Source organism: Balaenoptera acutorostrata, chromosome 5 (genome assembly GCF_949987535.1).
Source record: "Balaenoptera acutorostrata chromosome 5, mBalAcu1.1, whole genome shotgun sequence".
Taxonomy (NCBI): domain Eukaryota; kingdom Metazoa; phylum Chordata; class Mammalia; order Artiodactyla; family Balaenopteridae; genus Balaenoptera; species Balaenoptera acutorostrata.
Window position 1 is genome coordinate 124,258,432 of NC_080068.1, and position 26,629 is coordinate 124,285,060.

At 41.0% G+C, this 26,629-nt stretch overlaps 1 protein-coding gene across 1 annotated transcript in view; it reads right to left on the minus strand.

Moving 5' to 3' along the window:
* The window catches only part of ANXA5 (annexin A5), a 30,564-nt gene extending 6,851 nt beyond the window's left edge, over window positions 1–23,713 (minus strand). The window contains exons 1-7 of the mRNA XM_007172408.3: window positions 23,666–23,713; window positions 11,023–11,107; window positions 9,628–9,722; window positions 8,333–8,446; window positions 6,486–6,576; window positions 3,836–3,915; window positions 3,376–3,432 (exon numbers count right to left, since the gene is read on the minus strand). Coding sequence (XP_007172470.1) covers window positions 3,376–3,432; window positions 3,836–3,915; window positions 6,486–6,576; window positions 8,333–8,446; window positions 9,628–9,722; window positions 11,023–11,107; window positions 23,666–23,674 — 531 coding nt within the window. The 5' untranslated portion in view covers window positions 23,675–23,713. The remainder of the gene's footprint in view (window positions 1–3,375; window positions 3,433–3,835; window positions 3,916–6,485; window positions 6,577–8,332; window positions 8,447–9,627; window positions 9,723–11,022; window positions 11,108–23,665) is intronic.
* Between the last annotated feature and the right edge of the window lie 2,916 nt (window positions 23,714–26,629).

Below are 26,629 nucleotides of genomic sequence, written 5' to 3' on the forward strand. Positions count from 1 at the left end.
TTTCTATGGAGTTATTAATGGAGATTATATAACTCACATAACGAATGCACTGAACAGTGTCAGGCAATCAATAGCAGGTACTCAATAAACATTGATTCCCTTCTCCCTCCTTCCTTCAAGAGTTCAACTTTCTCTCCAGAGAAAGCATAAAACAAGGATTTGGTAGGGGAGAAAGTAAAATCAGTTCAACGCATTAAAAATGTTAACAAGTTAAGTGAATTAACTACAAAATGTTCAATTCCCAGGTGAATGACTCACTGAGGCTTATCAAATCCCTGAAATAGCAGGAATCCTCTTAGGGCCAGGTAGCAGTAGGGAACAAAATTCAGATGCTTAGAGCAGGGCCCCTAGTCGTCGTGGATGGCGCTCAGTTAAGAGACCTGAGGTTCCCATTAGCGCTAACAGTCCAGGCAGCCTCGCTACACGGTATAAATGGGTGCGCTCCCTTTTCATAACGCGGAAAGGGTAATTGTTTTCAACAGGCTGAATTAATTAATAGCATTTTTATGAATCAAAGATCAATAGCCAGTCTGTATTCTGTGTTGTCCCTGGTCACTGAAAAGGTAAAGAAAGCCTGGATACTGTTTCAGCGGTATTTTAAAGTAACTTCATAAGTCAGTTTTCAGATGTACAAAGTTTCCCCTTCAGGGCTCTGAATGGTCACATCCCCTGCAGCAGAGCTAAGTGACGCCTATACAGCCTCAATACTCAAAGTGTGGCCCCAGGACCCGCACGGGCATCACCTGAGGGCTTGTTAGAAATGCAGATCCCAGGCCCCTCCCAGACCTACTGAGTCAGAATCTGCAGTTTAAGGAGATCCCCAGAGGACTTATAGGCACATTAAAGTCTGAGAAGCACGCTCTACAGTGAGTGCTCCAAGCAGAGAAATCAGTGAAGACGAGGTAACAATGTACTGTTCCCGTTCAGTAGCCTCACGCTGCAGCAGTGCTCTCATCACACCACCAGCTGTGCCGGGTAATCTGCCCACCGCCCGCTAACGCAGGCCTCACTGCAGTCATCTGAGACTACTAAAGCTGCTCCTTTCGCCATGACCACGACCCCTGAAAAGCATCCAGAAGTCCCACTCCTGACAGCAGGAGTGTGAGAACCAGCACATCTACAGACCCACAGACAATGCAAGCCTGGAAAGCAACAAGAGCATCTCAGCAACGAGCAAGGTCACTAACAGCTTGGGAGTACGGGTTTGTAAGGCTGCTCTGGCCCTGTTCCCTCAAGTAGGCAGGGTTAAGCTGGATCTGTCCTTCCAATCTATACTTACTAAGCCCGTTTTACGGTAGCAGAAAGGAGAGAGAGGAGCTAACAGGGAAGAACGCCAAGACTGTTGTCTATGAAAGAGGAAGGGCTTTGGGGTCAGATAGGCCCAGGTGGAAATTCCAGCCCCATTCCCACTCAGTGGGGGCCATGGGCTTGTTTCTCGAACCCCTGAGCTTCAGTTTCCTTGTCTAGAAAACGGAAATGATCCCCTCTATGTTAGAGTTATGCACTGGGTCACTCATCAGTGACTCATGGTTACTAAGTGCTAACCATGTGCCAGGGGCAAAGGATACAAACTGAACTGACAGCTCAGAGTGCCCTGCGCGGGCAGCCAAGTAAATAGGCAGCTTTGGTATTAGGTGGCAAGAACTGTGACAGGAAGCTTGAGATGCTATAGTCTCCCCTGTAAGGAGCACCTGACACACACCTGGGGGTCAGGCAGGGAGACCTGAAGAGCAGTGAATTTGAGGACTGACCCCTGAAGAGGAATTAGGTGAATGAGCAGAGAAGGGGCGGGAGGAGAAAGAGAGGGCAAGTAAGAGAGAGAGAGACGGAGGCATAAGAAAGCAAGGGACAGATAACGAAGTAGCTTATAAACCACATTTAGGGGCTTGAACTTTATCCTGCGGAGAGTCAGACCCACTGAAGGGTTTTAAGGTTTTAAACAGAGATGGGACACAACCGGTTTGCACTTTATAAGGGATAGTGAGGCGAGTGCCAAACACCGCACAGCCAGCCCTCAGCAAACATGCATTTCCTTTCCTTTTCTCTCTCCAGCCACACAGAGATGACAGCGTCCCAACACCATTACGAAATCAACCCACCCAAAATTAGAATAATGTTCTCCTCTTTCCTATTAGCAAAGTCAGATCACACATCCAATGGTTACTTCACAGAGAACAGACAACTGGAGGAGTGAACATAGCTTTTCCCCTTTCAATGGTGCATGACTAGCAATCAAAATTTTACATTTTATTACAGGCATACCTCTTTTTATTGTGCTTTGCAGGTACTTCGTTTTTCACAAACTGAAGGTTTGTAAACCCTGTGTCAAGCAAGTCTATCAGTACCGTTTTTCCAACAGTATTTGCTCACTTTGTTTCTCTGGGTCACACTTTGGTAATTCTCACAATATTTCACACTTTTTCATTATTATTAAATTTGTGATCAGTGATCTTTGATGTTACTATTGTAATTGATTTGGCATTTTTTTAGCAATAAAGTATTTTTTATTTAAGGGAGGTACATTGTTTTTTAGATATAATGCTATTGCACAGTTACTAAAGTACAGTGTAAACATAACTTCTATATGCGCTGGGAAACCAAAATAATTCATGTAACTTGCTTTATGGTGATAGTCATTTTAGTGTGGGGGTCTAGAACCAAACCCACAATATCTCCAAGGTATGCCTATATTTGAAACATGTGACCAGAGAGACAGGACTACGATATGTGATTCTAGGAACCCAAGTAATTCCTTTATTACCATTTTCCAGGTTTCAGGTCTCATGTTTCAAATTTCCTAACACTTATTTCCTATATTTGACTACTTTATAAACCATACTGAGACTATAATGGAATTTAAAAGCCACTTAAGTACAAAATTTCATTAGGGAGTGACTAAAGAGCAACTGACAAAAGAACAACCCTGTTTAGAAGTCTATCGAAGGAAAGGTGGAGGAACTTTCAAATTCTACAATAACGTGTCATCTATTATGTAATAAAACACCATTTACCACTAAAATATTTTTTCTTCTTTATCCTTTCCTGCCAAGTGACATTGGCAGTAGAATCCATAACACCTGGTTTTCTTGTAAAATTCTCTATTTTGAGAATGTCCCATAATCTAAAGGAAAATAACATATCCAGGTGGAACTCATTATTTACATGTAATTTATTTTATTTCACTTCAGCCTTGGGATAAAACATTTTGTTGGCCAGATCAAAATGAGAGACACCTACTTACATGGGTCTTATGATTTGTACGACCCATTAGACTATTCCTAGATGCTATTACAACATATTATGATTTGCCATTAGCATGGATTCTTCTTTTCATTTATGTCATAATAAAGTCATCACATATTAAGTCGCACTCACCTGAGCATCTTGTTCAACCTGTGCTTCATCAATTCCAGCATCAGGGTCTCTATTAGCCTAGAAGAGATAATATGTCACGTTATTGGATTACATGAATATTTTTGTTCTAAAGAAAAAAACAGCTCCACCTAATGGTTATGCACATAAAGCTTTTTCTCTTAGGAATAATATGCATTAATTAAGATCTTATCAATCCTACAATATTTTTACATTATCACACAAACACTGTCCAAAACCAACCTGACCCTCTTGATTTTAAAATCTATGAATAAAACACTGTGAGTTACCTACTACGAGTTCAGGTCAGATGTTCTGAAACACAAGCACACACTGGCGCCGCACAGCCAGAATCAAGCAAGTACCAGAAATAATTAAAAGAATTTTAAGTGACTTTACTTAACTAGATTCAGACCAGTCCGGCTTCAGATTTTTTAAGCCACAAATCGCCTCCACCCAGTACCTGAAGGAGGACCACCAACATCCTCTGGTAGTACCCCGAAGTGTCCCCCACCACATCATCTTCCAGGCTCGAGCCATATTCTGCAACAGAATAATTTCACACTTATTTACAGCTTCTTTCAACTAGAAAAGGATATCTTGCCCCATTAATCCAATGGAAGAGACATAAAGGAAGAAATATTTGATTAGCATAATAGTTCATGCTTCTCTGAGCGCTCTGAAGACTGAAGGCAAATGTTTTAAGTGGTGAGTGGCTGGAAGAAAAGAAATTAAAGTCTCCCAAAAGCACTCAGTTCAAGCCTAAATCGTGACTCGGCCATTTAGAAATGCTCTCAACCAACATAGTTATTAATCTGTAGATACATGATGGTACTGGAAAGTCTCTAAACTACAGTCAATCTCAATTTTAAACTTCGTTTCCCTTTCTTTCAAATGTTTTACATGATTCATCTCCAAAGGTCTTCCACTCTCAAATAGTCTGAGTTTTTCTTTTCTTTGGGGCATGGCCATTCCTTCCCCTAATAAGATATTTTTCCTCTGCAACAAATAAAGTTAACTCTGAGAGACAGCAGTGATATTTTAAAATATGCCTTTCTCCCCTCCATTTCCAACTATTCGACATAAAGCCACAGCAAAGGGGAAAACCAGGATCTACAAGAGTCTACAGGCACTTTTCACCGTCTCTCAACCAGCTGCCATTGAAGAAAAGGAGGTATTACTCTAAGGCATTTAAACATTTCATCATTATTTGAAAGGAGACAAACTTTAAAAGCTTGACACTTCTAAAGATACAAAAGAGATACATATTTATTTCAATCAGTTGCTCAAATACAAAACCTTGAAGGAACTTTTTATTCCTTCCTCTACTCCAACACCTATGTATAATCAACCATCAAATCCATTTAAATATTTCTCCTCTCTCTGATTCGCCTCATACCTCCCACCAACCTAGGCTGAGCCATAACTGCCCAGCTTACCTCTCCCAACACAGCTACCTAATCAGCCTCTTAATTCAAACCTTCTTCCTCCCTCAATTGTCCCTTCAATACTCTACTATCCATTCAGGAGCTTACAATGCTTTTGAACCAAGTCCAAACTTCTAATCCAGTCATACAAAACCATCTGTAACAGAGCCTAACTGCACTTAATCAGTTTATCTCCACAATGGGCATGCACATTCCCTCCGCTACAGTCACGTTCTCTCTGTTCCCTCAACATACTTTTCTCAAACTGGTCTCCATGCCATGGCAGACAGTGGGTGCACCTTGACCAAAAATGCCTTCTTCACCCACTCGAAACCTATCTAGTCTTGAAACCCTGGCTCAGTGTCTGACCTCACTGTGAAGAAGCCTCTCCTGACATCCAAAGCCAAAATGACCTCTCTTTTCTGAATGAATTCTTTCATTAAACATGTTTGATGTTTGAATTTTACTATCCTGTAACTCTTGTAGTTTTTTCTAAGTCATGTCATCCCTAAATAGATTGCAGACTCCTTGAGGACAGGAGCTTTGTTATGTGCACCTTCTGCATCATTCATGACAGCCAGTAGGCTGCTGGACACACAGCTAGTGCACAATAGCAGCACGGCTGACTGGACGGACCACACACAGTTACTATACCTCTTGTGGCACCCCATCTGTCATCCGGCAGCACAAAGGCTCATTCATCAATGTCGACATCCCCAGAAGGAGATATTTGAATATCATATCACGTAAAACTCAAGCGTGATCACCTGCAGCTGAGATACATGTATCACCTCTGCCTTAGTGGTTGGGTCCTATCCAACTACAAAAAGAGGAGCAGGAAAGAAAGATTCCAGCACTTCAAAAGGTAATTGTTTAGTTGCCATAAATTTCACACCGTTCTAACTTGCTGGGTTACAGGGTCATTTCTAAGATTAACCAACTAATGCCAAGATAGGGACCCATTTTCCCAGCTGCGGGCACTAGGCTTGGAGGTCTGCTGACTGAGCTGACGATCTGGACAGTCTGACCCTCCTCAGTCACTCAGAGGGCAGAGTCTTTTACAGAAAATCTGATGAGAAAAGAACTCCCTACCTTTACTTTTTATTACATTTTCTTGGTTCCATTAACAGGATATGTTTCAGATTGAAATACAGATTTTTTTTTTCACGCAAAAAAAATTTAAAATTCCAAAAGAAAAGACACCAAAAAGAAAAGTCAAAATGCAGAGTAGTCAAGCACTCCCCTTAGCTAAAATGACGTACATTTACTCAGACATTATTGACTCTGATTTGGACAAGGTTTCTTTTCCTTTTTAGTAATTCTTAACTTCTACTAACATAAAACTGAAATTTTTAAGGAAGAAAAACCACTTACATCTTCAATTTAATGTGAAAGAGACAACCTGTATATCCCAACACTGACTGTAAATCCTATATGAAAATAAGTCCCATCCTCATCAGGAGTTTCTTACAAATACTAAAGTAGTTATAGGTATAGAAAAAGGCAGCCTTTTCCCTACTGAAAGAGAAACTAGCTTGAATGGTTGCTTATTTGTTTACTCATTCCTTCACTCATCCAGAAATCACGTATGGCCTGCCCTCCTATAACTCCAAAGAACTGCATTCACTTTAGAGAAATGACAAAGTGACAGCGGAAGTGAAGGGAGATGTAATTCGAAACACTTACCTTCTTCATAAACTTGTTTTATGGCTCTCAGTTCTCCAGGTGTCCTTGAAGCAATAATTTCTGTCAGGATTTTTTCATTTGTCCCAGCTCCCTGTTTGGAGATTTATTTTTAATAGAAAAAAACATGTTAATAAGATTAAAAAGAAAGTGATTTTCCCAGAACAGATGTTACCCCAACTGCATAAATATATATATTATCCAACATAACATTCACTTCCTATATGAGTTCTATTAGTTATAGAAATACGAAATTTCAAATTAGTTTTCTTTCCAAAGACAATTTTATCCTTTTTTGCCTAATGAAAAAAAATGTTTATTGTATGAATGTGTCTACATATATGACATATAACAGATTACATAAATTTGTAATTTTATCAGTTTAATTCTAAATAGTTTTAAAGGGAAACATTTTAATGAAACAGGAAATAATAAAAAGGCTGAAATAGTAAAAATGGAAAACTTTACATAAATTTACATGGAGGAACGCTGATACTTAAACAATATGTACCTTGAAACATAAACAACCCTGCCCTCAAATTAAGTTCTCTATGGATCACAGGGAAATTCTGCAACACAGGTAACAATAAATATAGCATGGCTTAGTTATTAGGAATCAGTTATTGGATCAGCATAAAGGAATTGGGACTTGCTTTCTGGATTTTTAAAGAATAATTGTAGTTGGTTTTCCTTTTTCTGATTATAAGTCATATCTACACTACTAAATTAGAAGATACAAGCAATGACATAGCTGAACTTAATTTTAAAAGATAGCATATTTAAGCCTTAATTTCCTTATATTTCTGTTGCTTTACCAAAAAAATCAAACACTGAAAGAACTAGGTTTATGCTCGGGCAGAATTTTAGCCACTGTTAATATTTCAGACGGCTGCAAAAATGCCCATTTCCAGTAACCTAAGATTTTATTTATTCCAAAGAATCATTGTAGGAAAATGAAGAAGCACAGAAAGGTTCCTAACTTGATAAACCCTCTCCTCCCTCCACCTGAGCTACATCATCTCCTTGTTGTTAATTTCAGTTTGTCCATTCAAAACCTAACTACTAGTGACTGAGTTATTCCCTGTCTCCTAAGTCTAAACAAATGATTCAATGTAATCACATTTATACAACATTGCAAACACCAGGCAAGGGAATATACATTTAGTTACTTGCTACAATGAAATTATATCACATTTACCGGCTGCTTCATTTTAGTATTTAGAAGTACAGGAAAGAAGGAAAGGGTATTAGAAAATCTTTCTTATCTCAAAATTCTCTCCAAAGCTTCATCTTTTATGCTAAAACGATTAACAATATTATTGTTCCCTAATCAGGCAACTTTCTAAACTAAAAGATAAAACACCTAATCTGTAACATTTTTAAAACATATCTCAAAATTAGAAAACAAGCATGAAAATAAAGTACAAAAGGCTGTAAAATACACTAAAATTTTAAAAAACCACTACTACTGAGTTAACTATAGAAAAAGATTAAATGACACACTTGTCATTTTCTCCCTCCTTTTCTTATTGCCTCCTACGCAGTTTCGTCCTTCAAGAAACCCTCAGTGAAATAATTCAATTTGTTTTAATATAAAAATATCATAACCTGCTGTATAAAAAAAATAAATAAAATAAAATTTAAAAAAAACGAAATAGCTGTTAGAACAGCTAATTGTCATGCATAATGACTGTAATAAACTGATGTGATGATTTATATGTTCCAAAAAAATAAAATAAAATAAATAAAATAAAAATAAATAAATAAAAGTAAAAATACCATAAAGTAATTACCAACACAAAATAATATTATACACGTGACAGGAATATTCCTCACACTCATCCTTTCACCTTAAGAGCATGCTTCAGTTCATAGGCATCGTAAAGCCGAGAGGGTTTCATCAGAGCCACAATTAATTTTTCAAATTTTCCAGTCAGTTCTGATTTCAGGTCATCCAGAAGGTCCTAACTCACAGAAAATATAAATTGGTTAACCATGCAGAAATTTTAAGGAGATTCTTCTTAAATATGAATGATAGTCCTTTGCTCTAATGAATTCTTTACATTGCTATCTCCAAGTAGACGACACATGAGCTAAACAACACCCTGTGGCTTTTAATAATGTACTTTTGACATCTGACCTTAAGCGAAAGCAAAGCCACGCATGTGTCAAGGTATTTGTTTTTTAAGATGTTTTTCTTAATCTCAGAGTTTTTAAAAAATGAACACTTTTCATAAAAAATGTTTATTTTAAAATATTTTAAAATAAGCCTAAAATATTTTTAAAATACTCTTCTGAGAAACATGTCTATCTCAAAAAAAAAATTTCCCCTAAATATCATAATGCGTTTTTACAAAAGACAAAATTTGGCCTATCACACCTAAACAAAACAATGTTTTCTTTTCTCTCCATATCTAATAATATTCTAATATATACATAATAGATTATGTTCTTTACTATGCCCCTGACTACTGCAGGACAGCTGCTATTATGGGGAACTTGCATAATTATAAAGATAAAAGCAGTATTTCTCATCCATTTCAGTTTCAGCACACAGGCAACTAGAATTTGTGTTTAAAATACTTGCTTTTTTTTTTTTTTCTTTGCATTTGTTTCTCCAAATAATGAACAAAAATTTTCAGAATAACAAAACTACATTTAAGTTTTTCACGTCTGTACTAATTCATTTAGTAACAAATTTAATTTTTACTTTGAATTGTTAATCAAATAAGAACATTTAAATCAATGAATTAAAAACTCATTTATTAAAATACCACTCCAAAAGGAACCAAGACTGTGACTGTGTCAGAGCAAAACATATTGCAATTCAGGTTTACACCTGGAAAATGATACAACAATCCTGAGTGGGAAACACAGAAGGAAAGAAGGGCAGTTATCCCCATGGGATCTTTCAGCACCTATACAGTGTCAAGTGAGGAAAAACAATCATATGAGGATAAGCTGAGTGAGCATTTTAACCAATAGCTGATAACTAAGAAACAAACTAGAAAAGAAAAAAGGAGGATTAGGAAAGTCAGAATCATAAGATTAATGATATTTACAAAAGAATATTAGTAGATTTCAAACTAGTCTCAAAAGAGAAAGCTGCTCTCACATTCTACCTTGGGATGAAGTACAGTCTTACCCTGCCAAATAGAGTTTTAAAAGCCGCAGCGATCTCCTGGCGCTGAGCATTACTGCGGGATGTCAGCAGAGTCAGGATGCTCTCCTCATCGGTGCCTGCAATTACGTTCCAACCATTACATCCGGGCTCCCACATGCCCACTCTCTCAACAACCTTTGTATCCAGCTCCCCAGTCACTTTAATTCCTTGCCTCATAAAATATACTTTATTAAATAATTTATTAAACTATAAAATTTACAATATCAATATGTTATTTTTCCAACAATATGTACTACCCCTACACATTGTGAAGGAGATGCAAACATTCTCCTGACTTTTTAAAAACTGAGTGCACCCAGCTTTTCTTGCAACAAATAGCTACTCAATTAACAGCTCTTCACAAGGCATGATGTGTTGGGTGTTCCAGGGGGTTGAGAAAGGAGAAAAGATATAGACCCTGGTTTCAAGTTACGAACAATTTAGGGTAAAAAATACAAAATTCTTTGTGTGAGGTAAGGCAGAATGTGACAAGGGCCTCAGGAGAGGTCCAGGCGTTAAATGGGGTTCAGAGGAGGTGCTCGTAGCTGAAAGGCAGAGGAAGACAGTTTGGGAAAAAGCTTCATGGAGAAGGTGACACCCACCCCAAACAGTCTTGAAGGATGAAAAGATTTTGACAGGCAGTGATGTAAGGAAGAAAGACAGGCTTTTAGAATCCAGGAAAAGCTCAACAGTAGGGAAATACAGAGCTTTCCTGAACGGCAGATCACCTGGCACGGCTGGATCAGAGCGCACACCAGGCAGTAATGCAAGCTGGGGCCGACGAGGTGGGCTGGAGAACCAGGGAGGGCCTTACAAGGCCAGAAAGCCTGTACCTCCTGCTACAACAAGAGATCTCACAAGATGTTCAGAATGGAGAGTGATAGGGTCAGAGCCAAGTCTGAGGAAGATGGATGCCATCACACGGACACTGGTATAGAAGGAGCCTGAGGACAGGAAGATTAATTATAGGTGGAAGTCCTCATGATGAGGGGTTTTTAAACTGCAGAAAAGGAAAGCAGCGACAGAGAAGACAGCGGGATGTGAGAAACTTACAGAACTGGATATCTGATGGGACACTGAGAGCAAAAGCCTGCACAGCTGATCACCCTCAGGAATGTCTGTCTATCTACTCAGTCAGCTACCATACGGGTAAAGCTGAGAAGCTAAAAAAACAAAGAGGTTGAATTTAACTCCTGCTTGGTTCTAGAGACTAAATACTAGGGGTGGTCAGTCATTATTTTTGTTCCTTTAATGTTTCTCTCTATATACGTTCAGCTCAAAGTATTCTAAAGTTAATCTTACTGTAAAACAATGACTTCCTGTTCAGAAAAACAAATGTCACATTTTTTTTTAGAACAAAAAGAAGGCTGAATTTACCCAGGCCCTTCATGGCGTTCCGAAGAGTTTCTGCATCGGCCCGCTCATCAAACCCAGGGAAGTCAGTCACAGTGCCTCTGAGCGCCTGACACGGGAAAAACAGCAATATTATTCACAGCATGACTAATATGACAGACAACACAAACAGTAAGCCGCTTGCTCTGTTTCATGTTCAGACTTTACATAAATTTATCATTTGATAAGATATATCAATGCAACCCCATGTGAAATGGGAAACAGACCATTACAATGTGGATTAGCAGTGCACCAATTCAGCACACGAGCTCTCCTGGCCCACCTGCGATACCATTAGCAGGAAGGCTGGCTTCCAAGGCCCTCTTCCTTCAGGCATCGCCCCAGTGATCAAGCTCCACCAGCACCTCCTGGTTCACGGAGGGCACTTCCTTGCAGGCTTCATTCCCGTTAAGCCTCTCGCCACTTTGATCTGGGAGCATGCTGAGCCTGCATTAAAACTTGAGGCCTTTTGTGGCACATTTATACCACAGAATATTACTCAGCCATAAAAAGGAACATCACTGAGCTATCTGTAGTGAGGTGGATGGACCTAGAGGCTGTCATACAGAGTGAAGTAAGTCAGAAAGAGGAAAACAAATACGGTATGTTAACACATATATATGGAATCTAAAAAAAAAAAAAATGGTCATGAAGAGCCTAGGGGCAAGACGGGAATAAAGACGCAGACCTACTAGAGAAGGGACTTCAGGATACGGAGAGGGGGAAGGGTAAGCTGGGACAAAGTGAGAGAGTGGCATGGACGTATATACACCACCAAACGTAAAATAGCTAGTGGGAAGCAGCCGCATAGCACAGGGAGATCAGCTCGGTGCTTTGTGACCACCTAGAGGGGTGGGATAGGGAGGGTGGGAGGGAGACGCAAGAGGGAGGAGATATGGGGATATATGTATATGTATAACTGATTCACTTTGTTATAAAGCAGAAACTAACACACCATTGTAAAGCAATTATGCTCCAACAAAGATGTTAAAAACAAAAACAAAAAAAAAACTTGAGGCCTTACCCTAGGCACTGAACACTAAGCAATGCTCTTAATAAATCTAGTCCTGTTTCCTTACACTTACTTGGGGATTTTAAGATAACCTGGCAAAACCTGAAAAGATATTCAGTAGCTCATGTGCCAGAAGAATACAAATTTCTGAATTTAGAACTTTTAAAGATATATTAGAAGATACTGTTTGTAAGAGTTCCTATTCTATGTTATCATATATAATACTTTTAATCATCCAAATATTTTAATACCTCCAAAAAATGTTTGTAATATCATTAGATCTTTAGAATCAGAAGGCTTTATTATTACTGAGCCATAAATTTTTATCTTATGATAAAGGGAGGCTCCCAGGATTTATTTTTACCAATAAATGTTCTTGAAGTACCTCACAACTCCTGTCAAGGTTCCATCCAAAACTGAGAAATAAACAGCTATAAGGGTTGGGGACTGAGAATACTTGTCTGGTTTACGATCACTTCTGTTTTATTATGAATGCATGGAAGCACGATCACCTACAAGGAAAAAAATTTCTCTTCCACCTTAACATCCAAGTGCTGCATTTGCCTACAATATCTTAACACCAGCCACATTAAAAAAAAAAAAAAAAAAGACAACAAAGAGACATATCCATGGGGAAGAACTTCCATGGGACACGCACCAGAGGTCAGCTCAGAGACCTCTCTTCAGTGGCACTGAATTTCGCCTCCTGAAAAAGCAGCACTCAGGGACCCAGGAGACAGACTCTCTCCTTGACCAAACTTCAGGCAGGCTCCTCAGAGCCCTCTTTTTGACTAGGACTGGTCTCTAGCCTGCCAAGCCCAGCTGTAGCAAGAATCCTGCTAAAGTCAGTTTAGAGAGAATCCCGCAAACCTTCATATCTGTTCAAGTTCCTCATCCTCCATCTCTGACGTATAAATCCATGGGCTGCCTTTAGCAAGAATCCCTCTACCCTTAATGTCTCCTCTTAGTAACTTTCCATCCACTGACCCCCTTCATCCTGCTCACTGGTTGTAAGTTCCCAGCTGCCTTTGCTATATCTGGACTTGAACCCAATCTCTTCTCTTCTATTGCAATAAGCATGACCTTTACTGCAATAGTTTTGAAAGTCTTCTTTACCATTTAACAAGTGTGAGAATAATTTTTTCTTTAACAATAGTCTCCTCTTGTTCAAGGAAAGAAGAAAGACTCTTCTTTCCTCTGAACAGAGTCAGCCTTGAGAGAACCTACAGGAAAACCTTAGTGTTGTAATTATGTGGCCAAAAGCATACAATCCAAGAGAAGAGGTGTTTCCCAGTTTCATCTCCCAGCCCCAGTGTTGACTAGTAGCAGCTTTCATCCCCCCAAGCCATCCCCCCCACACACAGCCAAACAAAAGATAGTGGCCAAGCAGGAAAAGGAGGGGCAGAGAAGCCTCACTTATCTCATGGGGAGGTCATGAAACTAAGCCAGAGCTCTTCATTCTACTAAGTGGGAAAATGCGATACTGTGATTTATAATAAGAAACATATATGTTTGGTCTTTGTCCCCATTTCCTGCACAGACCTCCTAAAACGCTTGGAATTCCCGGATGATAAGAGTGATAAATTTCATAATGATAAGAGCTTGATATTCATAGCAAACCCCCTTCAATCACACCTGACTTTGTTAATGAGGTGACTTTTGGGAAGCATCTAAGGATGGGGGTTTGGGGGTTGGTTGCCCAGGGAACCAACCATGTGATTAGAGGGTTGGAACTTTCAGTCCCATACCCGCAACCCCACCTCAGGGAAGAGAGAGGGGCTGGAGATGGAGTTCAATCACCAATGGCCAATGATTTAGTCAATCATGCCTATGTAATGAAGCCTCCGTAAAATCCAAAAGGACACGGTTTGGAGACCTTCCAGGCTGGCGAACACGTGGAGTTGTAGGGACAGTGGTTCACTCGAAGTGGGCACTGAAGCTCCAGGCCCCTTCCCACACACCTTGCCCTACGCATCTCTTCCATCTGGCTGATCCTGAGTTGTATCCTTTTATAATAAACCAGTCATCTAGTAAGTAAAATGTTTCTCTGAGATCTGTGAGCCAATGATGGGGTCATTGGAAACTCCAATCTACAGCCAGTCAGTCAGAATCACAGGTGACAATCTGGCCTTGCAACTGGCGTCTGAAATGGGGGTGCGGGTATGAAGAGGGGTGGTCTTGCAGAACTGAGCCCTTAAACCTGTGGGAGCTGATGCTATCTCCAGCAGACAATGGCAGAACTGAGCTGAATAGCAAGACACCCATCTGGTACAGGAGAACTGCTTGTTGGTGTGTGGAAACCACACCCCACATTAGAAGTGGGTTCAGAACCCTTTTAGAAATCCACCCAAAGCCAAGCTAGCCTCCATTTCCACCCTATCTAAAAAGCACAGATGCATAAGGGCCAATAAACTCCCTGCCATTTGTTCTATAGCTTGACCATATGAAAGTGAATGGTTGAATACTGGCAGCTTCAAATGGTTCAACATAATTAAAAGGAGCAAAAGGTTGGGAGAGAAACTGGTAAGATTTGAGGAGATGGCCCTTCAAAATTGGTATGGGTTAGGAAAGTTATTTCTCTCAAGTCAAACTGCAGTTCCTCTCTGTTCAGTAAGACCACTTCAAACTGATGAGGATGACACCATCAATATCATCATAAAAATGAACAAATACCATGGGTTCTCTCACTGTGAGAACTTGGATGACTTAGTTCACCTGTCTGCTTATCTAGTCACTCAACAGCCATTTTCTGAATGCCTTCCACTGCCTGTTGTACTAATCCCTAGGAAAAAGTCAAGATCTCTTAAGTCAAGAGAAAATGATAGGCATGTAAATAATCAAGCGCAGTAGAGTATATACACACAGAGGTTTCATCAGGGTAATATGAGCACACAAAGGAGGGACTGAGACAGTAAGAGTGGAGAGAAAAGAAATCAGAAAAACTTCCCCAAAATGTCTTGAAAGTTGCCTGTAATTTTGCCAGGCTGGCTCAGGAAAGTAGAAAAGGGCAGGCAGCTATTTCAGTATGAATTAAAAACATGGAAGAAGGAAACAATGTGGTGCTTTGGACAAAGGGTTAAGTATTTCAACAGACCGGAACAAGCAGTAAAATTGGATAGAAAAACAAACAAGGGAAAGGTCACAGTGGGGAGCGAGGACGGCTGGAAGCCAGGCTGAGAAGAGCAGCCTTCACCCCGTTGGCAAAGGAAGCCCTTGGAGGGCATTTAAGCAAGCATGCAAGGAACAAGGTCGACTCTGCACAGTAATATTACTAGGGCAGCGTGGGGACAAAAGGACAGAATTGTGCATGTGTGGAGACAGAAAGACTGTTTTAAAGACTACTAAACGTAAGAAGGTTAAAAAAGACCTGACTGATCTGTCAGGAGCAGTGGAAATGGAAAGGAAAAGGCAGACAGGAACAGGGCCAAGGCAGAAGGAAACCATTTAGGATGATTCATTTTTTGGATAAGGAACAGGATGGCTGGTTTTGCATTTCTCCACATACTGAAAGAGAAGCAGGCTTGTCAGTTACTAGGGCACATAAGTGGTAACTAGAGCTGTGTGAGGAGGCTTTAGGAAAGGCAATATTAATGGAATGGAAAGAAGAGCTGGAGAAGGGAAGGTCACCTACAATCGGAATGGCAGCTAATATCAGCTCAGGGCGGCAATGAGCTCAGAGCTTCACGTGGACCATCTCAGCGAAACCCCATTTTACAGATAAAGAAACACACTGGCTTAGAAAGGTTTGGCGAATCACCCAGGTGACCAGCAAGCAAGCAAGCAGCAGAGCTGGCACTTGAACACACGCCATGGGACTGTGGGCTCTTAACTATGTTTCTACACAGCCTCCCAAAGGCAAAAAGAAAATCCAAAGAAGGTGATGGAATGGAAGACAAAGGAGAAAAATGTTCCAAGGAAAGGAAGAAAAGGCAGTGCCTAAACCATAGGGCAGTCAAATAAGAGGGAAGATGGAAAAGGGGCCACTGGATTTGGCAGCTAGGAGGTCTCTGGTGGCGGTAAAAGCCTGACTGGAGGATGCTAAAGAGTGAATTGAGAGGCAGCGCATCTCTGTGAACTCCCATTTTACAAACAGGCTTTTTTTTTATACTTAAAAAAATACACACACTTTAAAAATACTTTTTCCAGCTTATAGGCTCTGAAGAAGTTTCTAGTAGATAGAGAAACAGCGAAGAGGTTAAGAACAGGGGAGACAGGAGGAATTTGCCTTAAAAAGAAGAGACATCCGACCCCTGAGCCTGAAGGAAAGGAGGTGAACAATGGAAAGAAGAGACGTATCCTTGCGTCTCAGCTACTGTGAAGAAGACATAACTGCTGGTTGTATTTTTGAGAGCTTTCTGAAGATTGGGAAACACTCTTGCTACATTTCCATTCGATCAGTCATCGTGAAAGCCAGCAAAGCCACGGAGCGGTAGTAAGGGACCAGATGTGAATCACAGGACGTGACTCACACAGAGAGAACCCTTGTTTGGACATCCTGTCCAAGCTCCATCCCCACCCACACAAAACCATCTACTGGGCAAATGGGACTCTGCATGGCTCACAGAGGGCTTCCCCTGCTTCCCATCTTTGCCACCGGCCTCAAGTTCAACATGTACACCTTCCCCAGATGAATTCCAACCGTAAGCAGCTACTGTTCCCCTCACGCACCCTCAGTTCATCCCCATCTACCTCAATCCTCTGCCACCAGTGCCGCACCAAGGGAATTATTATATATGCTCAGACGGTACGTGGCCAAAACATATAATTCGGTCTGTTAACTCTCAGCTTCAAAATTATCCATTCTTTTAGCTCTATAATTTTGTTGGCTTTTTTCACTTGTTTGCTCTAAACGAAAAAGTTATTTACCTTCAAAGACTAGTTATGCCAAAGTAAAACGAATAAAATTAAACCAAAACACAAGTGAAGAGTTGCTTTTCTAGACACAGAATTTAAATGCACGGGAAAATAATACAGAAATAACACTTCAAATTTAGAGATGAGAAAACATTCACCTGGTCTGGGACATTTTAAGAGGAGAATTAAACCCTCTTTAAATTTGTCATCCAGTTCAATGAAATCAACACCTAAACAGCTACCCAACATTCCACATAGTACTAACTAAGAGCCAGAAATCATTAAGCAAAACACTACAGCTGAGCAACTGTACAATGGTGTTTACCCACGGTTCTTCTGAGGCTCAGGTTTCGCAAAAAGCCTTTCCCGCCTCCCCCAAGAAAGGGTGGGGTGGGGAGGCCAAGAGCAGAGTCCTGCCTTCCCTCTCCAGTCAGAGCAGCTCAGGTCTTATCTGACGGACACAGTACAGAACAGGCCCATTAATATTTCCTTTGATAATGGGTCCCACTGGTCAGCAAAGAAAAAAAAATTGAAAATCACTGTACAGAGAAAGAAATGAGATGAGCAAGAAAAGAGGAAAAAGCCAGGGCAACATGATTATGATTTGAGATGCAAAGTAAATTAAATATCAGAAAAAACTAGAACCTCCAAGAGGACTGAGGGGCACAAACACATACCATGAGGGGTCAGAAATCAGGTCTCAAGTCCTAATCTTCACTGTTGCTCAATCCCATCAAAAGAGGTGAAAATTATAGTTCAAAGCCTCAACTTCGAACTGGTCTATAACTTTTGCTAAGTTTCACATAACTTCCTTTCCCTTTCATGCTCCTTCTTATTTTTGCTTCTTTCCATTTTGTCTAATCATCCAACTACCTTTGACCTCTCAAAGTCAGGTGTAAGGAAACAAAGCATCACTATAAAATAGTTTACATTATGTGCACAGTGGTAGAAAAGTTTTTAGTAACTTAATAAAGGTTTTGTCAACATAATTTAGATTTTTGTTGTGTTTCTTTAATGCTCCTATGGCTACCTCCCTGCTAGTATAAGAATGCCTTCCCTTGGCAAATACTAATAAAGTGGAAAGTTTAACTGTCCATGAATAATGGTGATACCTTTGAGTCAGTAAAGTGGGCAAATGTATTAACCTCCGAAGAAGGGGCTATTTTACCTAGTTGTTGAATTGGCCATTTTGCACATAGCACGTGAAAAGCTATTTCACTAACCAATTCATTCACATCGATGCTTCAGAAAACAATCAAGTTTACAGATTTCTCATATTAGAGAAGAGTGTGCATGGATTCACAACTTTACTTCCTTTTGCATCTAAACAAGAGACAGAAATCTAACGAACTTGGCTGGTCCTAGAAAAAGGGAAGAAATAAGTTAGCTTCAAATCTTTAGTTGTAGGAAGAGATAAATAATACATAATCAAATGGATGACCTATAGAGATGAAAATAGATTTAAAGATCACATACACTCTGCTGTGTACTAGATAGCACCACCTAAATGTTTTATAAAGAACTCAAATTCAACAAATCTACCAACTCTGCTTTTCTCCCACCTCCAACCTGCATTCCTTTCTCAGAGAAAAACACAATCAACCACTCCATCAAGGAAGCCGCTCACCTTTACCTTAACCTGGCCCTTCACCAACTCCCACTCACTCATGCATCCAATTTGCCCACTGTCTCCTACAGTCCCCTCCTATCTAAAGTCCCAGCTACTGCCTAGTTTAAGCCCTTAAGATTCACTGGGATTACAGCAAGAGATGCCCAAGTAGTCTTCCAATGTCCCGCTTCCCTCTCCCCTCCTCAACTCCCACACCACCATCCCGCCTCTGCAGCCCCCAGAAGCACAGTATCACATTGGCCCCGGGGCTGTCTTTGTTAAATACAAATCTGACCATGGCATACCCCAACTAATGACTCTCCGGTAGCTCTCCATTACCTACAAAATGGCGCATGTTCTTTAGCTCCGGCTCCCGTCTGCCTTTCCGGCACCCCTTTCCAAGGCAGGGCTCCATCTCCCCAACTGACTGCAGCTTCGCGCCAGCAAGAGCAGACTGCCTGCAGCTGCTGGCCCTGCCAAACTCCTTTACAGCCCCAAGCATGTAGTTTTGCTCCTGTTGCCTCTACATATCATGCCTTTCCTCCTTTGTCCCATGTGACTAACGTCGGCTAAGTTACCTCAATTTCCTCTTCTGTGAAACTGAAATAGGAATTATTTATTTCCAAAACTGTATTATGACCACTAAATAATGCATAAAAAGGACTTGGCAATGCACCTGTCGTATCAATAAATCTTAGCTCCATTTCCCTTTTTATTTCCCATGTCTAATAATACCTGACACGCAGTAGGAACTCAAAAGCTTCAAACATTCATGAATGTATGCGTGAATGGCAAAGTAAAGAGAACAGTTAGGAACTGGAGTCCAAAGAAAATGACACCAACTGGAATATGTATTCCTTTCAATTAATCAATTGCTTACAGATGTAAATATTATACAAACCAATAAACTGAAAGATGGGTCCATAAAACACAAAGAAAAGGTCTTAGGAGCACTAATTTGGCAAACAAACAAACAAACAAAATCAACTGATACATTTGTGAAGTTTTAGAATAGCATACAGGTTATATGAATAGAATTTATTTCAGAACTGGACCTCAGACTAACTTGCCACCTGTGTCCAAGGGGCACTAGCTCAAGATAAGAGAATTAAGGTTTACTGAACACCAATGAATCGCTCAGCGGCTTGCAAAGCAGCCAAGCAGCTTGTGATGTAGTTCTTTCTCAGCATCCAAAATGAAGACCATAGTCAAGGAATCAGGAATGGAGAAAGACTAACCCAAAGCAGCATAGGCCACGGGTAAACAGGTGACCTGATCTAAGAACCCCCAAGAGAATCACCACAGAGAGATGTGGCCGTAAAGTGAATGGCATGAAAAGAGGCACTCAACATCCAGTCAACTCCTCTGGAACGAACCTCACCTCAAATTTCCTTATTTACATTGGTCCTGCTTGCTCAGCACAGGGCCCTTGTGAATTATCATAGTGCGATGATTTCAAGCCAACCAAAAAAATTTCTATTCAAATTTTGTACAGCTTAAATATGTATCAGGCTGATAACTATGATGTTCATGAAGTTTCTAGTCAAAAATTATGTACCCTGCTTTTGCTTCATGACATTCCTGATGCTCTGAATATATTGACTCTTTGTAAACAACACTATAAATTAAACTGAGTTCAGACCGCCCAAAATGTAATTTTTTTAAAGTTTCATTATCCTAAAGAAAATTAAAGACATAAAAGCCCTAAATTGAATTAAAATGTATTAAATGGATCATTTGTCTATGAAATATAGCCAACTCTTGATTTTTCCAAAGAACACAGAACTACACGATGTACTTTCAAATACTTAAACAAATTAGAATATCTATGAAATAATTTGGCTCTAGCTAAATACTGAGATTAAAAAAAAAAACAAAAACCTGTGTAAACAAGTAAAGCCATAGGAAAGAAATAGGTCAGGAGCCTATTTAAGAAATCCAAATCCCAAATACTGTAAGTCAGATTAAAGAAATGACCCTAAAACCTAATGAAAAATTCACACTCACATAATCAGAAGTTGATTGTTGAGAGAAAAAAGATGAAGGGATTCAAAAATATTTACTATATATAGGTAACTCAGGCAATTTTAACAGCTTTTTGGCTATTCCTTAGTAAATATCTTCAACTAGCTTGTACCCAAATTTAACATAGTAGATTTTATTACTGATCCAATTATCATAATAATTTAGTACTCATTTAGCCTTTTATGCTAAAATAACATGGATGCTGTGGTTTCAAACCAGATAAATACAAAACCATTCAAATGAATAGTTTCAAACCTATAAAAAAGTAAATACTGTCCAGGAACTGTTTACATGCAGGTACATTTGTAATTTATATTCTCGTATGTCATGGAGAAGATACAGTTAACCAGTGTGCTCTCTTTGAGAAAAACTGGGAAGCCTCAGGTTAGACTATTTCTCTCCAAATAACAGTTAACTGGTTGAATACCACATATTTCAACACTAATGGGCGAGGATTAGGACCAGAAGGAGAAGGGTAGAGCTCAAGTAGTGGTACCCCACAAATGCCTCCAACTCTGAATGTATTTACCTAACATGATAAGTCACTTTTTATGTTGTTCCCAATATTTGCCCAGTATTGCCAGGCAGGTTAAGAATCTGCCTACCAATGCAAGGGACACGGGTTCGATCCCTGGTCCGGGAAGATCCCACATGCCGCAGAGCAACTAAGTCCGTGCGCCACAACTACTGAGCCTGTGCTCTAGAGCCCGTGAGCCACAACTACTGAGCCCACGTGCCACAACTACTGAAGCCCGCGTGCCTAGAGCCCACACACCGCCACAACTAGAGAAAGCACAGTGCATAGCAACGAAGACCCAACGCAGCCAAAAAATAAATTTAAAAAATTTAAAAAAAAAAAGCAGCATTGACATGAAGTACATTCATTATAATATAATTTATAATTTACTTACAAATATATTAATATAAATATTCATAAGAGTGTAAAATATCCCTAATAATATTTGTTTACATAAAAAAAGAAACTCCAATGTATCTGTCAAAGATCAATCAATGCTTTCTTGTCAAATTCGTAATAAGACAGTCGTGCCCGTGATCTACATATGCGATAATTGATTCCTGGATATCTGCAGACTGGTATCTGCAGGGTGGTCCCAATGTTAAGTAAGAAGAGAAAACCACTGGTATGGAAGATGTAGCTCATAAACATGAAGAATCACTGCTGTGGGAGGCTACATTTTCACTTTTCATTAAATAAGAGACATTAATATTTAACAACATATTTTAAATTGCCAGAATGTGCACCTCTCAGACTCAGCCATGATGCCATTACTCTACAGATGGCCAGAGAGTGGAAGCCCATACCGCACGTCAACAAAAGGTACTACCATGGAAACTGTTTGAAACCCAACACTGAAGTACTTCAGCTTTCCTACAATTACACTGGGGTCCAAAGGAAATTTTAGACAGTAAAAGTGCAATTCCATAATGTGGGCATTCTGCACACCATCAAATGTGAGTATAAAGCCAAAAAAACTTCACCTTAATATTAAATACTTTAACAAAATGTTTTACTTTCATGGTTTCCAAGGATAACTAATAACAAAACTAGTGTAAAATACTGTACCTTTCTTAACATTACTTGTAACTCTTATGATAACTAAAAACTGTGACTTGGATAGAAAACAGTCCTGGTTATATTGTAATAGAGGTCATGTACAAAATTCTATAATACAAGCCACCATTCTCCCAGGTTTTGTATATATAAGGGCTTTTACACTATTTTCATTCTTTGAAATTATCAATGTCCACATTTGGGAAAATGTGTTCATTTATGCTATCTTGGGTAGAGTCTACATAATTAAAGGAACTGACTGAAAAACTTCAGAAATCACTGGGTAAATTTACAAAAGAGACAAGAGAAACAGCCAAAAGAGCTAGGACACAGAGAATTATTCTTTAATGCTTGCGAAATCATCATTTACATCACCACACCAGCATATCAAGATAGGAAAAATAATGCTCAGCAAAGTTAATTCCATATAAAAGTATCCTTTATATGGTGAAGAATCTAAACCAAAGTTTCCACTTGAAGTAATATGAGACTTGGTTTATTGCAATACTTCTTAAGTGCAAAAGAGGAAGTAAGAATGGAAGTACTGTATAAATTTAATAAAATTACCAACTCCTCTTAATCCTCCCATCTTCTCTTGGAAAGGATCATGAAACCTTATTCAATTTTGATAAGTCAATCTGATTTTTTTTTAAAAGTGAAGTATACATGAAAGAGGGCATTGTTTGAGCAGTTGAAACACTTGTTTAAAAAAAGTTTCTGTACTCTGACAAGCCAGTTAGATCGATGAGATCTTGTAAAATTAGTTTCGGGGTGGAGCTGTCGTAAGCACCGATATTTTATTCACAAAAGATTGTACAACACGGTCAATTTTTAAAGAGTGCTATATAAATTAAACGATTTTCTCTTCCCTACATTTTTGATAAATGTTAAGAACAGCAAAGAAAGCCGTTATTAGGTAATCAAATTCTGAAACAGTCCCAAGGCAGATTCAATTCAGAACTCGTTCCGCGAGTTCGTTACTTAGGAAAAGCAGCTCTTCGGTTTAAACTTTTTGCTTGGGGGGAAAAAAAAAAAATCAGTGCCAACGACGAACAGTTCCTTTTAGTTAAATTGGGTTGAGCGACTGGAAAAAGCTCCACTACAACTCTACTGGAAAAAGCCAACGCCCACCCATAGTATTCAAATACAGGAAACTTGGCGCAATAAATAAATAAAGCCAAGAAAAGAAAAAAAGAAATGCGTTCGCTTCACATGACCACAAGGAGCTGTACTTGCTCTGGTTCTAATTTCAGCCACTCTCTGGAATTTTAGGAAGGTTCCCTTTTACACATTCACTCACGAAGAGGGAGCGCCCCCCAAATCCGGCCACGTCACCGGCGGCTGCGCCAGCTGCGCTGCAGCGCCGGGTGGGAGCAGGTTCGGGTGGGCGCTCCCTAGGAAGGGGAGCAAAGGGGAAACAGAAAGGTGTAAGAAATTCCCGAAGGCAGATTCAGTTTACTCCTAAACTCTTCTGGCTTTCCAACAAATTCTAGAACTCCTGAACAGTTTACAAAGTTGGTAAATCCGAGTGCTGCGCGGGGGCGCACGGCCTTACCTGTGCCATGGCGACTGCCCAGGTCAGGAGAAGGTGACTGATGCAGGACTGCAAGAGAAGAGAGACGGCGGGTTCAACGAGCCGGACTTCGCCGCCGCGGCGCCCAGACAGCCCCCCGGGCGCCGCCGCAGACCCGCCCTCTCCGCAGCTCCCGGGACAGCCCTCCGCCGAGCGTCCGCGCCACCCCGGCGCCCCCGCTGCCCTCGGCGGGCTAGGCGAGCGCTCACTCACCCAGACCCGTACCTCCGGGAGAGCGGCGGCGCAGAGAGCGGGCAGAGACGCGGGCGGAGAACGCTCCAGGCAGCTGCTTTCTGCGGGTTCCAGGCAACGGAAACGGCATCGGCCCCGCCCCGCCCCCGCCCCCGCCGGCCCATCCCTGCGCGCCTCCGACACGCCCCTGCCCGGGCTTCAGTGCGCCTGCGTGGAGCCCGGCCGGTCCGAGTCCTCGCAGCCTGGGTTGGGTGCGGCTCCCCGAGGGCCCCGGGGACAGCCTGGCCTTCGCGCAGCGGGAGGGCGTGGGGAGCTGTCCAGGACTCCGTGTTTGGGATCGCTGGGGCCTCCCTCCCCTCCGTGGCCGCAGGAATGCGGACCTCACCCGGTGCTCTGCCTTAACGGTGCAGGAGCGTGAAGACCAGACAGTCTCTGCGGGCAAGGACAGCGCGTCTTTGACCACGGTCTAGAATTCCCAAGTTTATTTTTAAGTTTGTTTAAAAAAAATAAAAAGTGTCAATCGTTGCTTCCTAGATGGCCTTCTCTTAAATGTATATATAGCTCGTTGGTGACTTCCTTGGGAAATTTAAAAACCTCCGCCTGGGGTCGGTTCCTATTTTCTGAACCAGCCTAGAACTTTCAAATAACTTAAATTTGAGCCATTCCCTATTATTAGTTAAACGTAAAATACATGAGTATGAGAGAGAGAAAGACGGAGACACAGACACTACAGCAGATTGTACTAGGCTGGTGCAGAGAACGCAAAGACAGAAAGACAGTGCCCTTCTCAGACTTACTAGCGTGGTGAGAGGGGAGGCACGGGGTGGGGGGCGCCGGGAGGCGGGAGGACAGAAGCCGGCAGCCCTAGACGCAGTAAGATATTCTGGGATGAGAAGCGCAAAGTGCTGTGGAGATTCAAGGTAAGACATAAGAATCTAGTCTGCTAGAATAAAGAATAAAGAAGAGCTTTTGTCATAAATTAAATGTAGAACGAATGTGTTCTTTGTATAGATAGAACTTCTCATTTGCTTTCACGTATGAGCCACATGCTTAATCAGGCCTTGACAAAGTCACAGCAGAGTGATTGTTTGCTGGAGAGAGAGGCAAAATTGCAAAGCATGTGGAGCTCGCCACACACACACACACACACACACTCCCCTTTCAGCTTGCCTTTCCTCTTCTCTGGAAGCCTCTTCCCAAGCAGCTGGCATCTCTACGTGGCCTCAGGCTCCCTACTTTGAGCACTTCTCCCAGAGCACTGTTGACAGGCAAAGGAGTCTGAAGGCAGCCCTTTCCTCTGCATCTTTTTCTCCTCACTTATGCTTGTCATTTTCTCTCTGACCTTCACCAAGGGTAGCTCCTTCAGTGTGGCCTGGAGCATTCTTTTCCCCTCACACATCCACTTACTTGAAGTCCTTTTCTTCATCGTCTCTCTCAGTTTCTACTCTCAGAGTAATGGAATGACACCAGAACCCAGCAATCCTATGTTTAACGATGTTGTTGATTTTATAGGAAAATGATGCCCATCACAGGTTAACGACTTGCTGTGTCCTGCAGCTAAATAGTGATAGAGGGCTTCCCTGGTGGCGGAGTAGTTGGGAGTCTGCCTGCCAATGCAGGGGACACGGGTTCGAGCCCTGGTCCAGGAGGATCCCCCATGCTGCGGAGCAACTAGGCCCGCGAGCCACAGCTACTGAGCCCGCATGCCACAACGACTGAAGCCCGCTCGCCTAGAGCTGGTGCTCCGCAACGGAAGAGGCCACCGCAATGAGAAGCCCGCGCACCGCAACGAAGAGTAGCCCCCGCTCGCCGCAGCTGGAGAGGGCCCATGAGCAGCAACGAAGACCCAACGCAGCCAAAAATAATAAATTAAAAAAAAATTTTTTTTAATAAAAAATAAATAGTGATAGAATCAATGAATTATGAGACTCAGTGTTTTGATATACATACCCCAGTTGGTATTTCTTTCACTTCCAGTTACATGGACTTATTCAGTTCCTACTGTGGACCGGGTGCAGTTCTAGGCACTGGGGATAGGGTAATGCAGTAAATGAAACAAAGTCCCTGCCCTCATAAGTCATACATTCTGGTGGAGGGGACAGACAATAAACAATACCTATTATGTCCAGTATGAAGTTTTCTATAAAAAAATAAAGTGGAGCTGGGGAATCAGGCTGAGGGGAGCACTGTTTTGCAAAGGTGGTCTGAAGCTGTGGAGAAGGCCTGCACAAGAGTCTACTCCCATTAATATTACAGATAGAGCATGAATACAAATACTACAATGGGAGACAAACTGAAGATCATAAACGAGATGCATAAAATGGAATCAAAATGCAACTGGTTTCAGAAGAGAGACAGCTAATATTTTGTCAAGGGATTTAAAAAATTGATGGATGTGTCATTTGAATTAGGCTTCGAGGGAGGATATTTTGTCAGGAAATGAAGAGGAGAAAGGGTGATCTGGTTAAGTGAACAGCAAAACCAAAAGAAGGAAAGTGCCTTTGTGTGTGTGTGAATTGAATTTCTAAAATGGCTGGTGTGCAAAGTGCATAAAAACTACCACCTAAAGACTCTGCTTTGAATGGTATATTTAATTGATGGATTTTGAATGAGTGGTGTTTTTTAACTACTGGGTGTTATAAATGATGGGCACTCAGAAAATCTCCTTTATTATGTCTTAAAAACAGTATCCGTCATCTATCCTAAAAGTCCCTGCTCAGTGTCCAAAAGGCATCCTCAGGCTCTCCACCAGAT